Genomic DNA, 15704 nt, shown 5'->3' on the forward strand with positions numbered 1-15704 from the left:
CTCTTGTACAGAAGTATTGGATTACATTTTTAGCTAATTATTTATTTTTAGATTAATTATAGATTAACTATGTCAGCAAGTTGAAGTATTTGTGATTGTAGAAATAAGGAGTTAGTATGTTCTCTGTAGGCGACATTATGAATTATCCTTACTGGCCTTTTTTGCAGTACATTTAGCGAGTGAAGATTGCTTTTATAGTTATTAGCCCATATTTCTACATAATAAGTAAGATATGGTAGAACCAGAGAGCAATAAAGAGTGTGGAGTGATTTCTGATTGAGAACATTTTTTTCTTTGTTCAATATTTCTGGCTACAACTTGTTATGTTATACAGTAAACCTCGGATATATCGGATTCAATTGTTCCCACTGGTTTTGTCCGATATAAGCGAAATCCGTTATATGCGTATACCGGAAAATGTCCGTTTTACGCATATATCGGATTTATATCCGGTATATGCGTAAATCGGATTTTATCCGTTATAAAAAGGCACTTCCTTGACTATGTTTCCAATGTACCTGGACGCGCAGGCAACGCTGCAAACGCTGCAAATGACGTCGTATAGTGGCCTGTCACGATTCGGCAAATCGGAGCGCCGCGATGCGGCCATCCGATATATGCGAGGGAAATTTAATGGAAATGCATTGGAACGGGACTGGAGATTTTGTCCGAAATAGGCGAAATCCGTTATAAAAAATCCGATATATGCAATGAATTTTTATTGGAAATGCATTCCAGAAAAATCGGTTCTTTTTTATCTGTCCGTTGTGAGCGAATTTCCGATATATCCGAGTCCGATATATCCGAGGTTTACTGTATATGCTGTACTAATCCTGCTGCTTTCATGTGTATTTCCTACTAAGGTGAGGAAGACTTGTCATGTCCGTTCCGGGATGTCCTTGAAGTCTCCTAACCTCCTGACCTTGGCCCAAAGTCATTGTGGTTTTGCCATCATCATCAGCAGTCGAGGTGAACGTCCTCCTTTGGCCCCCGGGCATGCAGAGCCCCGCCACCCGCCGCCCTCCGCCCGCCGCCACCTAGCGCCTGTTTCTCACTCGCCGCCCCGCGTTGCGTCATGTTCCGATCAGAGCCACAACAAGAGCACAGGGAGATGCTCCCGGCCTGAGGCAAACGCTGCTCAACTTTGCATCAGAACTTTTCCTCTTTCAAAGGCGGGGCGTGTCTAGAAGTTTTGCTGAAAGGCAAAGCTTTCCAAAGAACTGTACACAGATAGCCTTCTAAGTAGGCGGAGCAAAGGCACGCCGTGAGGCCGTGAACAGAAGCGCGCTTGTGCTCCCCTTTAGCACGCTGTCCATTCATGCATAATAAATGACCTCCACTGGCACAGGCACTCACTGGACTTCCTGTCTTCCAGTAAAAGGAGCGCTCTCTATCACGTGACCCGGACGGCTGGAAAACCATGTGACATGCCAACACCGTGACTCCCACCCATGGCGATCGCTACCTTTAGCAACATCAAGCCTCTTTTTTATGAGCTGTCACTTTCCCAAAAATTCAAATAATTTATTTCATTTTTGGACCATCTATGGAAACTTCCTCGTTTTTCCCAACACTTTACTCCTGGAGTCCACAGCAACAAACAAGACATAAAGGAACCAGACCGAGACCCTAGGGTCCTGTCCATCAAAGGAACCAGACTGAGACCCTAGGGTCCTGTCCATCAGAGGAACCAGACTAGGGGTCCTGTCCTGCTCATCAATGGATGCCCTGGGATGTGTCTTCCACTCTGGGAGGAAACCCCGTGCTTTGTTGCCATGTTTCACGGACGCAACATCAAGGTTTTATCTTCTGGGGCCTCTGATGGTGCAGAAACAGCTTGCACAACGTCAGCTCAACTGGAGGCAAGAAGGGGTGGCTCTCCCCAGTAAGGCCCTCAATCCCCCACATCAACCCCCCCCACTTCACATGCATGCACACACACACACACACACACACGTGCACAGTACAGGCTGCAGTGGAAAGTGTGAGTCACCTTTGCTTTTGTTAGGTTAGGGTTAGGGTGGCGTTGAGTCACAACAGGCTTTCCTGTGTGGGGGGGTTTGTGTGTGTGTGTGCGAATGTGCATGTGTGCACACATGCATAATGTACACGCATGCTACATGTATGTACTCTACATCCTATGTATGCATTCATAGTGTACATGCATGCAACATGTATGTATGTACTCTACATGCTATGTATACAGTCATCGTGTACATGAATGCCAAATGTATGTACTCTACATGCTATATATGCATTCATAGTGTACACGCATGCTACATGTATGTATGTACTCTACATGCTATGTATGCATTCATAGTGTACATGCATGCTACATGTATGTATGTACTCTACATACTATGTATGCATTCATAGTGTACATGCATGCTACATGTATGTATGTACTCTACATGCTATTATGCATTCATAATGTACATGCATGCTACATGTATGTATGTACTCTACATGCTATGTATGCATGCATAGTGTACACGCATGCTACATGTATGTATGTACTTGACATGCTATTATGCATTCATAATGTACACACATGCTACATGTATGTACTGTACATGCTATGTATGCATTCATAGTGTACACGCATGCTACATGTATGTACTCTACATGCTATGTATGCATGAATAATGTACACGCATGCTAAAAAGAACAGGGTGAACTCCCATGTCTGTATCTGACTACCACTTTGACGTGGGCAAAGCTCCATTTTAAGACGTGTAGCAAAGCCTTGAGATGGAGGGTTGGTGTCACATCAAGTCATATAATTTTGGTTCCAGGAACACGTATGACGGTTAGGACGTTACCCGGAGAAAACCCACGCATGCACGGGGAGAACATGCAAACTCCACACAGGCCAAGGGTGGAATTGAACTCGGGTCTTCCAGCTGTGAGGCCTGTGTGCTAACCACTTTCTGCCGTGCAGCCGGATGTGATTTGATTCTGTTCTTTTTGTCTCATGGCACATCAGAGGGTTGCCATGCCAACAGTCCACACACATAATTCTGGCCTAATGCTGGCTTTTTACCTTCACTGCGCCAGCAATCGCTTACACGCACACACACGCTGGCAGGGTTAAAGCCGAGTGCAAAGGGCGGCGTGCCCCCGCGCAGGGCTGGGAAGTACGTCTGGCAGATAAGCAGCATGAAAATGAGGCGTGATAAGATTTAGCCGCTGAGCCGGGCATCTTTACTGCCATCTCGGCTCGGGCCCAGCCAGCCAGCCAGGCGTCACGGACGCAGCATTAGCGTAACCTTTAAGGATGGCCTTCACCTCCCGGGTTCCTCGCAACGGATGGACTTTCTGGTCATTCGGAACCAATCAATTCCTAGCATAACGATGGCTGTGATTACATTCATTCATTTACTACTGCTTATCCTGACAGGGGTCGCGGGGTATGCTGGAGCCTATCCCAGCTGTCTTCGGGCAAGAGGCGTTGTACACCCTGGACTGGTGGCCAGCCAATCACAGGGCACATATAGACAAACAACCATTCACACTCACATTCATACCTATGGACAATTTGGAGTGGCTAATGAAGCTAGCATGTTTTTGGAATGTGGGAGGAAACCGGAGTACCCGGAGAAAAGCCTTGCACTCCGGTCCTGGAGGGGGCAGTAGTGCACATGAAGCCCGTGCCGCCTGTTGTGGTTCAGCATGAAGCGTGTGTTGGAGTTGAAAGGTCAAATGCATGCAGACGAACCATAGCTGGGAGATGTGTTGGTGGCGGACATCCGTAGGAGCTTCTGCGGGACAGGAAGGTGGGAGGCTCGAAAGTGAAAGCGGTCCAAATGGAAATCAGATGCACGCTCAGCCGAGAGCCGCCAACCCCGACGCTGCCTGTCTGAAAGCTTCTGACCTTTGAGACTTAGGCAGGATGTGGAAATTGTTGTGTAGCGGGTTCTTACCATGCACACACACACACACACACGTACTGTAATACTTCCTGTATGAGTGGATCTCAGTGGGGCGCCCAAATATGACAGGTTCCTCCATAAGAACATTACCGTATCACCCTGTGTACAAGGTGCACACTTCTCCTCTTGGATGGCTGCAACCTCCTCATCCACCACACGCTTCATTGCTTCCAGACCCCCCCCTCCCCCCCAATATGTCCATCGCTACCAAGTTGGAGTCCTTATTTACACCAGCAATATTTTGGTAGTTAGAGCCCTGTAGTCAGTCTGGTGCTTGTGCGTCTCGGCCATCTTGACAGTAAAATTACTGCCACCTAGTGACCAGTCTACGATACTACCTACTACCTAGGTAGTAGGTAGGTAGTACGCAGGCAGGAAAGACGCAGGCGGCAAAGAAGCAGGCGGTAAAAACGCAGGTGGTGAAGACGCAGGCGCTGAAGACGCAGGCGCTGAAGACGCAGGCGGTAAAGACGCAGGCGGTAAAGAAGCAGGCGGTAAAGACGTATGTGGTAAAGATGCAGGCTGTAAAGATGCAGGCGGTAAAGACGCAGGCGGTAAAGAAGCAGTTGGTAAAGACGCAGGCGGTAAAGAAGCAGGCGGTAAAGACATATGTGGTAAAGATGCAGGCTGTAAAGATGCAGGCTGTAAAGAAGCAGGCAGCAAAGACGCAGTCAGTATAGATGCAGGCGGTAAAGACGCAGGCCGTAAAGAAGCAGGCAGTAAAGACGCAGACTGTAGAGAAGCAGGCGGTAAAGAAGCAGACAGTAAAGACGCAGGCGGTAAAGACGCAGACGGTAAAGAACAAGGCGTTAAATAACCAAGTGGTAAAGACGCAGGCGGTAAAGAAGCAGGCGGTAAAGACGCAGACTGTAGAGAAGCAGGCAGTAAAGAAGCAGACAGTAAAGACGCAGGCGGTAAAGACGCAGACGGTAAAGAACCAGGCGTCAAAGAACCAAGTGGTAAAGACGCAGGCGGTAAAGATGCAGGCGGTAAAGACGCAGGCGGTAAAGAAGCAGGCAGTAAAGACGCAGACTGTAGAGAAGCAGGCGGTAAAGAAGCAGACAGTAAAGACGCAGGCGGTAAAGACGCAGACGGTAAAGACGCAGACGGTAAAGAACCAGGCGTTAAAGAACCAAGTGGTAAAGATGCAGGCGGTAAACACGCAGGCAGTAAAGACGCAGGCGGGAAAGACGCAGACTGTAGAGAAGCAGGCGGTAAAGAAGCAGACAGTAAAGACGCAGGCGGTAAAGAAACAGGCGGTAAAGAAGCAGACAGTAAAGACGCAGGCGGTAAAAAAGCAGGCGTTAAGGAAGCAGACAGTAAAGACGCAGGCGGCAAAGAAGCAGCCTTCCAACCAGCTCATCCTGATGACTCATACCCCCCCCCCCATTGATGAGCTTAGCAGCCTTCACATCCACTTCCTCGTCACTCAACCAAAGACAACCCCTCCGCACAAGGCCTGCTTCTTCCATCACACACACACGTCTTCCTAATACCTGCCCATACTACACTACTCCTCTACACTGCATGCACTACTCCTGCTTTGTCCTTAGGACACGTGTCCGACATGGCAGTTGATGCATCATCTGCACTTGTGTGGCATTGTGTAGCATTATCTAGCATTATGTGAAATTATGTAACATGTGTGAGTTAGAGTGCAGGAAAGGACGCATGGGCTGCATGAGTGCTGTGTTTGGAGCAGTAAGACAATCAGACCATCAGGCTGATGTTTCACATCACAAAGTAGCAGTGAGGTCAGCCAACAAAGCCGCCCGCCAAGATGACCATATTGTGCCAAATGCCACAGAACGCCGTAGCGCCACGTGTCCGCTGACCTGTTTCTATCTTGCACGTTCCGATGGCTTTCCCACTTTCCCACAGGAAGTTCAAATGAGCCAAATACCCCAAGTATGACATGTTAGCATGCATGTACGTGTTACTACATGCTCACAGCGCTGATGTGTTACAGCATAGTTATATGTTAGTGTGTTATAGCAGCATTATATGATAGCATATTTTGGCATAGTTATGTTAGCATGTAACAGCATAGTTATATGTTAGTGTGTTACAGCATAGTTATATGTTAGCGTGTTAAAGCAGTGTTATATGTTAGCATGTTACAGCATAGTTATAGATTAGCATGTTACAGCATAGTTATACGTTAGCGTGTTACATCATAGTTACATGTTAGTGTGTTATATACTTGTATGCTAGCGTGTTATTGCATACCTTTATGTTAGCATGTTACAGCATAGTTATATATTAGCATGTTACAGCATAGTTATACATTAGCGTGTTACAGCATAGTTATATGTTAGCGTGTTATATACTTATATGCTAGTGTGTTAATGCATACCTTTATGTTAGCGTGTTACAGCATAGTTATATGTTAGCGTGTTATATACTTATATGCTAGTGTGTTAATGCATACCTTTATGTTAGCATGTTACAGCATAGTTATACGTTAGCGTGTTACAGCATAGTTATATGTTAGCGTGTTATTGCATACTTATATGTTAGCAATTTACTGCATAGTTATATATTAGCATGTTACAGCATAGTTATACGTTAGCATGCTACAGCATAGCTATACATTAGTGTGTTACAGCATAGTTATACGTTAGCGTGTTACAGCATAGTTATATGTTAGCATGCTACAGCATAGTTATATGTTAGCATGTTACAGCATAGTTATACGTTAGCGTGCTACAGCATAGTCATACGTTAGCGTGTTACAGCATAGTTACATGTTAGCGTCGTAAGTCATGGGCTTGAAATATTCCAGTCCTTCCAAAGTCATACGCAGCGCGCAGCACCATACTTCAAATTTTGGACCACTCTGTGGCATGCGTGTGCTCCCATACTGAATTGGCCAAGATGAAAGGTAAGCACGAAGATGAGGTAAAGCCGCCATGCGCGGAATACCGACAGCATGGAGCGGCAATGTGCTCCTCATCATTTTCCATCTTTGTAAGCAGGCAGCGCTTGATAAGACGCTCATGGAGGAAGCCCAGGGAGATTAGCGCTAGGGTTCCCTCACGTGTGCTCATCCTGTGTGTGTGTGTGTGTTTATGTTTTGCTGCTGTCTAATATTTCCTGGGGGGGGTGGAGATGGTTGCCATGGCAGCGGCTGGCACGGACGTGTGTGTGAGAGTTTTTCTGCAAGAGGCCGTTTGAGGACAGCGTGTGCTCATCGTTTTGTCGTAGTTTATCTCACAAGCCCGGGTTGACAGGAAGCCTTTTTTTTTTCAACGAGACCTTCCACAATGTGAAGAGCCCTGCGGGAGATGTAATAGCCGTGTAATCACACCCTGGGATGTAGCCTTGCAAGCCACTACTGCTACCCGACACTAGAAATAGACTGGACCGGCTTTAGGATGGCTAGAATGCCTCCTATCGCTCACCCCCACCCCCCCACCCCCACCCCCCGACACGCACACACCAAATGCTAACATAATCCTAGCCTGCTGTTGTCTTCCTTTGACACCAATTGCAAATAGGCCGGCTAAATGCACCAATCCAAGGAGATAAAGGTCCTATGTTTACATGGCGACCAGATGCTAGCTCCCTGCTAGCGTGTTCTCTGAACACCAGGAGGATCAAAACCTCCCAAGGTTTTGGGACACTGACCGATATCGCCACTGCTCGGCATATCTACCTCTGCCAGCGCTTTAAAATGCACAAAAGGACCCGCCTTTCTCCAGCTTCTCTGCCACGTTCTCCTGCCTGGCTCGTTCTGAGTGATCTCATCCTCTCCTCTGGCGCGTGATGGCGTTTCAAAGAGGAAGCAACCTCGCAGGCTTTTCCGGATGTGACAGCTCTGATTCGGAAAAAAGAGAGCGAGAGAGGGGGAAGACATCGTGCTGCACTCTAACAATCTTTGATGACGACATCCCGAGCCCCCAGGCCTCTGTGACCTCGGCCGTGGCTTGTTAGGAAGTAGGTTAAGTTGTTGCACTCCGGGGGGGGGACGCGGAGAAGCTCAGCCATCTTCTGCCGCTTGACCTCTGCAAGTCCTCTAGGACGGCCAGTCATGAACTGTCGTGCTCCAGGAAACGCGGCGGGTTTTCCTCCAGTGAGTCACACCTCCCATCAGATGGACCAGATGGGGGTGTCCTGGGATGAACACAGATGTAGTAGGCGGATGCAAAAGATGCCTTTCTTTATATACATCACATACTATATACATCACCTACTATACATCACATACTATACATCACCGACTATACATCACATACTATACATCACCTATGGTACATCACATACTATACATCACCCACTATACATCACATTATATATACATCACATACTATACATCACCTACTATACATCACATACTATACATCACCGACTATACATCGCATACTATACATTACCTATGGTACATCACATACTATACATCACCTACTATACATCACCTACTATACATCACCGACTATACATCACATACTATACATCACCTATGGTACATCACATACTATACATCACCTACTATACATCACATACTATACATCACCTACTATACATCACCGACTATACATCACATACTATACATCACCTACTATACATCACATACTATACATCACCTATGACAAATCACCTACTATACATCACATACTATACATCACCTACTATACATTACCTATGGCACATCGCATACTATACATCACATACTATACACCACCTACTATACATCACATACTATTCATCACGTATGGCACATCACATACTATACATCACCTACTATACATCACCTACTATACATCACCTATGGCACATCGCATACTATACATCACATACTATACACCACCTACTATACATCACATACTATTCATCACATATGGCACATCACATACTATACATCACATACTATACATCACCTATGGCACATCACATACTATACATCACCTATGACAAATCACCTACTATACATCACATACTATACATCACCTACTATAGATCACATACTATACAACACAGATGGCGCATCACCTACTATACATCACATACTATACATCACTTACTATACATCACATACTATACATCACCTATGACACCTCACCTATTATAGATAGATAGCTAGATAGATAGATAACACAGCAATGAAATTGCCAACGAAATATACACACACACACGAATATATATATATATATATATATATATATATAGGCCTTGCACTATATAAAGGCCTTTGCACTGACGCCTTAGCAGTTAGCAAGAAGGCTATATATATATATATATATATATATATATATATATATATATATATATATATATATATATATATATATATATATATATATATATATAAAATTACAAACTTCAATTGTACAAAACAGTATAAGCAGAATGACAGGAACATAAAAGTGCAATTCTACATAACAAACACTACTATACCTACTATACATCACCTACTATACATCACAGACATTACTATTCATGAAGATGGAGGAGTCGACCAATAGGATGCTCCCGTTTCAGTGACGTAAAGAGGCGGGGCTGGAGTATGTGTGTGTATGTGTGTCTGTGCGCGCGCGCGCGTTATGCCAAGCCTCCTCCCCTCCTTCCTCCGGCTAAGGGTGCAGGGTTGCGGTGTGTTGGGCAGTGTGCAGCTCCACTCTGCACTGAATGAACCACGGCTGGCTCCCCACAGCCCACGCAAGAGGCTCCGCGGCGCCACGGCAGAGAGGATGCCCCGCTGAGTCAAGGGATAGGTCCGGGAAAGTCAACCGGCCGTCCCCTTGCTACCTTTCCTTCCCTCCTCCTTTCGTAGCCAACCCAGCAGCAACAAGCGACACCCTCCTTCCTTCCACCGGGAAGCGAGAGAAGAAGACGACTTCCACTTCCCCGCACCTTGAAGATACCGTGTTTTTTTTTTCTTCCACGCGTGGAGCTTTTGTCCATGCCGAGCGTGGATTGTATGGAACAAGGCCTTTTGCACTGACGTCCTAGCAGTTAGCAAGAAGGCTAACTAGCAAGCTACACCTGCTAGCCGTCATCGTTTCCCACCGAAGACTCGTCGGATAACAAGTTTGACTTTTATCGCCCCCCCCCCTCCGCCACTCACTTCTCTTCCTTTTTTGAAAGTGTTTTATAAATTCAAACGAGTCAAGTTTATTGTTTCCGTTTTACGAAACGTGCCACACTATTTTTTTTACACCGGTAAAATAAGCTAGCAGCTTGCCCGACCTAGCAACCTAGCCTCTGCACTTAAACGCATGACTTTTTTCTTTGTTTAGTCGTTTCATGCGGTTTGATCCACATTCAGCACACCGGCTGGTTACATTCGCTGGCTGGGTTAAAGCGGCTGAATGAAAACAAAGGAACCAAGTGAAGACTTCAAGCTAGCTTTGCCTGTCGATGCCCTGCAAGTCGGACTGCAGCCTTTTTGCTTTTTATTTCATTCTACTGCATTATTTATTGGGAATACGACAGCGGCGTCTGAGCTGAAGCAAGCAAGTCGAAGAGGGAGGACGGACCGTCGCCGATCGGGTGTAGCTGTGACGCCGCATTCCCCCATGAACATACAGAGGTCACATCCTATTAACATTTCACGTCATGGGAGATCGCGGCACAAATCGCACGACTTTGAAGACTTGTCTTGCTTGAGGACAGCGAGCGAGTCCCACCACAGCTTCAGCCCCAACCTCGGTTCTCCCAGCCCGCCGGAGACCCCGGACTCGTCGCACTGCATCTCCCGCATCGGGGACTACCTCCTGCTGGAGCCCCTGGAGGGGGACCACGTCTTCAGAGCCGTACACCTGCACAGCGGGGAGGAGCTCGTATGCAAGGTGAGCGCACCTGTCCACGCGTGCATGCATGCATGCATAATGCACCTCATCCAGCCAAGCAGTTAGTTAGCCTGCAGCTTCCGGTCTGCCCCGCTCAGTGATGGCTGTAATGGGGAGCCAGTGGAAAAAGTGAATGGGCCACGGTGTGGATTGCATGACGTAACGTTGACAAAGGAGCGGACACACACTCACACTGTCTCGCAGCACCTCTACCACGGTTTGCACGTATGAACTCCAATGCAATCATCATCATTCGTGATGTAATACATTAATTTGTAAATAATAATAATAAAGACAAGCAATTAGTGGCTTGCAGTGCCCTCAGGCTGCCATGCAAGGCATTATATTTTCTTTTCATTTTGCATTGCTATCATGCTTATGTTGTGTCGCCATACAACACACGTGACCCATCCCCACCTGTGCTATTGGTCTGTGGGTGGAGGAGTGTTAGACGTCGTGGGTTCTGGTGGTTCTTCTATCCACAGCCACCGGACGGAGGAGCGGTTCTTCACTTCAGCTGTTTCTGCTGGAAGCCAATTAGAAGAAGGGGGGAGGGAGGGGGAGGGGATGACTCTGTTGCCATGGCAACCTGAGGCTGTAGTGTGTTATGATTGGCAGAGAGAGGACGCGTTCGTGGTTTGGGTGTGACACGTGACCTTGGTGGCCCTCCAATTAGCTGTTTGGAATTGGAAGTCGGTGAGTCCGTCATAGATGCCTTGTTTCAAGTGGAACAAGAAGTTAGCCACTTCACAACATAATTCGAGAAAATGTAGTGCAAGTGTTGCAGGCTTGCTGAAGACGTAGTGACCGCATCTTTTGTTCTTGAATCACTTTGAGCCTCTGCAGCAGAATGGGAATAGCTACTAAGTGGTTGCGGATGTGCGGCATTGGAGGGAGTGCCTCGACATCAGGTGTCTCAACTGTCACGCAGGCGTAAAAGGAAGTTAGGCACTTCATCATAGAACCGGAATGCAAACTTCTTGACAGGTATTTTAGCAGAGGCAGGTTCTGTGACTTCATGCGTTGTCATTTTTCACATTCTCGACTGTCATACACACATAAGAGGAAGTTAGCCACACCACAACGAGGTGTGGGACATACCAATTGGAACGCTATATTTGGGGGTGCCTGTGAGGCCAGTCTCTTCACTTTTGCGTTTTTTTGTTCCGTCCGCAGGTGTTTGACATCGGCAGCTACCAAGAGTCACTGGCGGCCTACTTCGCCCTGGGCCGCCACCAGCACATCAACCAGATCCTGGAGGTCCTGCTGGGCGAGACGCGGGCCTACGTGTTCTTTGAGCGGAGCCATGGCGACATGCACTCCTTCGTGCGCACCTGCAAGAAGCTTCGGGAGGACGAGGCCGCCCGGCTCTTCTACCAGATAGCCTCGGCCGTGGCGCACTGTCACGACAACGGACTCGTCCTCCGCGACCTCAAGCTGAGGAAGTTTGTCTTCAAGAATGAAAGCAGGTGAGTTTTATTTACATATATGTAAATATGATATAATAGAAATAAAATGTGCATGTGTATGACTGTTTGAAAAGCAGCAGAATGCTTATTGCAGTATACAGTAGAATGATTGTTGACTGTTTACAGTAGATTAAGATAAGATAAGATATGCATTTATTCGTCCCTCAGTGGGGAAATTTGCAAGAGTACAGAATCAAAATACGCAATATAAAAAAATAAACAATATAAACAACCCAAGTGTTAACAAAATCAACAGTTTTACAAAGAGTTATATACAAATACAGTATGCAGATAATATGAAACAAAATGAAATATATTCATTCATTAATTTTCTGTTGCGGGGGGGGGGGTGCTGGAGCCTATCCCAGCTGTCTTCGGGCGAGAGGCGGGGTACACCCTGGACTGGTCACAGCCAGCCAATCACAGGGCACATATAGACAAACAACCATTCACACTCACATTCATACTTATGGACAATTTGGAGTCGCCAATTAACCTAGCATGTTTTTGGAATGTGGGAGGAAACCGGAGTACCCGGAGAAAACCCACGCATGCACGGGGAGAACATGCAAACTCCACACAGAGATAGCCGAGGGTGGAATTGAACCCTGGTCTCCTAGCTTTGAGGTCTGCGCGCTAACCACTAGTGGTCTAGTGGTATATATATGACCAATCTATTTATAGAAATACTTCACATTGAACTTAATATATTGCATTTAGAACCTTAATACTGCACTTGGGGTTGATGAGATGACTTTATTATGATGTTCATGACCACCATACAGTATATGTTTCCTTTTATGGCTAACAATATTTACAATGCATGTGGAGTGAAGGTAGGAAGTATTTTTTTTTTTTCAAGGCTGGTCTTAATTTACTGTCGTCCTCTGCTGCCCCCTGGCGGCATCTTGAGAACTTCACTTGGCAATGACCGCATGTTTCCTTGTGGAACACGTCACGTCATTCCAAGTGGAGAGGAAAAAAAGGAAGGATGGTTGTTGTAGTGAACTTGAATGTCCTGCTGATGATGCAGACGGGTGCGTACAAAACCTTTCCTGGGGGTATAACTGTAACCATTAGCAGCACACGGACGAAGTATATGAACATATGACCACTTGGAGTGGTCAGGCGTGTAAAGTGTTTTCAACAATACGCAGCCTTTATTGACTTGAGCTGGTGAGGTTTTAATTAGCCAGGCATCATGGCGGAAAGGTGGAACGCCTGCCCTCTCACGTTGCCAAGTTGGTAAGGCAGCTTAAACGCACGCTGCTGTTTTTTTTTTTTTTTTTCCTCCAGGAAAGACAATCCGCGCTTATCTCGGCCCACTTTAAGCATGCACTGATGTTTTGTAAAAGGCTTTTATCTAAAGTTAAAGCAAATGTCAGCGTTAATCCCCGGGGATTATGTGCTCCACTTCTTCTCAGAAGACGGGCGTCAAGGCAAATTAGCCTGTTTTTATTTGATGAGTATTTGATGGAAGTAGTTGGTAGTGGGGGTAATGCTACGCTATGGTGGTGCACATCATAAAGAGGCCTCGGTGATTTCTACTTGGGGTGCACCATTGCTATATTGTCGGGTGGATATATGACGGAGAAGTGCTGACGGCTGTCGTGTGCTCTTGTTTTGTGCGTGAAGAAGCGTGGTGAAGCTGGAGAGCCTGGAGGACACGTACATCCTGGACGGGCGCGACGACTCGCTGTCGGACAAACACGGCTGCCCGGCCTACGTCAGCCCCGAGATCCTCAACGCCGGCGGCAGCTACTCGGGCAAGGCGGCCGACGTGTGGAGCCTGGGCGTCATGCTCTACACCATCCTGGTGGGGCGCTACCCCTTCCACGACGTGGAGCCGGGCTCCCTCTTCAGCAAGATCCGCCGGGGCCACTTCAACGTCCCTGACACGCTCACCCCCAAGGCTAAGTGCCTGATCCGCTCCATTCTCCGTCGGGAACCAACTGAGCGCCTCACCTCCCGTGAGATTCTGGAGCACCCCTGGTTTGCTGCCGCCGCCGCCGGAGCCCCGGGGGCTACGCACGGCCGAGGGGAGCAGGAGCAGCTGGTCCCTGAGGTGAGCATGGAGGAGGTGGAGATGTTCAGCTGAGCGCACGCCAAGCACAAACGGACCAGCAGCTCTGCCGCCACAGGGACGGGGGGTGGGGGGGGAGGCGGGGCAGGGCGGGGTTTCGCCACAAGAGCCCCAGTAGTTTAGCGAGGGTTTGTCGTCACTATGAGGTGTTTCCATCTTTGCTTCTCTACCATTTCCATGGAAACCTTGAAGCATGACAAACGCCATCGTGGCCCCACACGGCCCCCGGGACACCACAGGGCCCCACACGGCCCCATGTGGCCCCCAGGACGCCGCCACTAAAAATGTAGCAAAACGTACTTTTTTTTTTTTTTTCCCCTTTGTTTTGATGTGCTGGTCGTGCTAGACGGCCACCATGTTGACACTATGGCAAGCATGAAGGGACATACGAGCACGGCCAAGCCACACCCCCTTTTCTCTTAGCCCGCCCATCAATAAACCAAAAGAAGATGAAATGTATATCTATATTGATAGAAGTATCAAATCTATATTTCACAGTAGATTGCAGGGTTTAACCCCCCCCTCCACAGGACAGGATCTTTGTTTCAAGCCCCGCCCCTCCACTCTTTTTTTTTTTTGGTGCCAGTATCCCCGCCCCCAGCAACAGTATTGCTCCGCCCCCACCATCGTGCTCGGATGTTACTTGAATTTTTATTGTATTTTTTCCAATAATCAACCTCATTATCAGCATGCACCCCCTCAATGCTATAGCTTGCCTGCCTTGTGGGGGGTGGGGTTGGGGGGGGGGTTGGACATGGGGGTGCGCTTGATTCTTCAAAAACAAACCATTTGCTCCCGCAGCAGGAATCCTACTGCTTTTCTTTTCTTTCTAGACGGAGCTTCCTCTTTCTTTCAGTTGGTGCTGAGTTGGTGCTAATCTTTTGTTTTCACGGGGGGGCGGGGGGGTGGTGCATGGTGGTGCATGGTGGGATATCTGCCTCAGATCTTCTGATTGTATCGTACAAGAAACTTCTGGTGTTTTTGTCCTTATTGAGCAAATAAAAGTTGTGAACTGTTAGCGCAGCCTGTTCATCTGTTCCAGGGTCAAAATGCGGCCAACATTATGAACTACGCACACCACATGGACTTGGTTAGCGCTGCTATTTGTCCACACAGCATTGGAAACATCTTCATACCCATCGCCATCTTGGCCTGGGTTACCTGGCTTCCAGCTGCATAGCACATGCTAACATGCTATCATCCTATGAGGGAGGAATTTAATAATAATAATAATACTTGCTACTTGAAGACATGAAGTATTATTTCAAGTAAATGTGTTTTAATGCAGAATTTTGTCAGGTATACTCTCATATAAGCTGCAATTACCTTTACACATACTAAATACATATATAGTTTATTTCAAACAAAAAAACATTCAGAGTACTACAAACCAACCAAAATCAATACAAAATAAAATACATGTGTATAT

General features: G+C 47.1%; 1 protein-coding gene and 1 long non-coding RNA gene across 2 annotated transcripts in view; both read left to right on the forward strand.

Moving 5' to 3' along the window:
- The window catches only part of LOC131106871 (uncharacterized), a 19296-nt gene extending 17076 nt beyond the window's left edge, over positions 1 to 2220 (forward strand). Inside the window, exon 4 of the long non-coding RNA XR_009120155.1 lies at positions 864 to 2220. This is a non-coding gene — a long non-coding RNA (uncharacterized LOC131106871). The remainder of the gene's footprint in view (positions 1 to 863) is intronic.
- Positions 2221 to 9415: 7195 nt separating this feature from the next.
- On the forward strand, positions 9416 to 15189 carry trib2 (tribbles pseudokinase 2). The gene is made up of 3 exons (XM_058056672.1): positions 9416 to 10723; positions 11900 to 12192; positions 13828 to 15189. Exons 1-3 carry the CDS (start codon positions 10244 to 10246, stop codon positions 14288 to 14290), a joined length of 1236 nt encoding a protein of 411 aa, XP_057912655.1. The 5' UTR covers positions 9416 to 10243; the 3' UTR covers positions 14291 to 15189.
- Positions 15190 to 15704: the final 515 nt, after the last annotated feature.

Source organism: Doryrhamphus excisus, chromosome 19 (genome assembly GCF_030265055.1).
Source record: "Doryrhamphus excisus isolate RoL2022-K1 chromosome 19, RoL_Dexc_1.0, whole genome shotgun sequence".
Classification (NCBI taxonomy): Eukaryota; Metazoa; Chordata; class Actinopteri; order Syngnathiformes; family Syngnathidae; genus Doryrhamphus; species Doryrhamphus excisus.

What these genes read in the sequence shown, in the direction of transcription:
- trib2 (XM_058056672.1), top strand. Translation starts at nt 10,244, where the DNA reads ATGAAAACAAAGGAACCAAGTGAAGACTTCAAGCTAGCTTTGCCTGTC. An exon ending in GGGAGGAGCTCGTATGCAAG is followed by an intron (nt 10,724 to 11,899) that starts GTGAGCGCACCT and finishes TTCCGTCCGCAG; the next exon opens with GTGTTTGACATCGGCAGCTA. An exon ending in GTCTTCAAGAATGAAAGCAG is followed by an intron (nt 12,193 to 13,827) that starts GTGAGTTTTATT and finishes TTGTGCGTGAAG; the next exon opens with AAGCGTGGTGAAGCTGGAGA.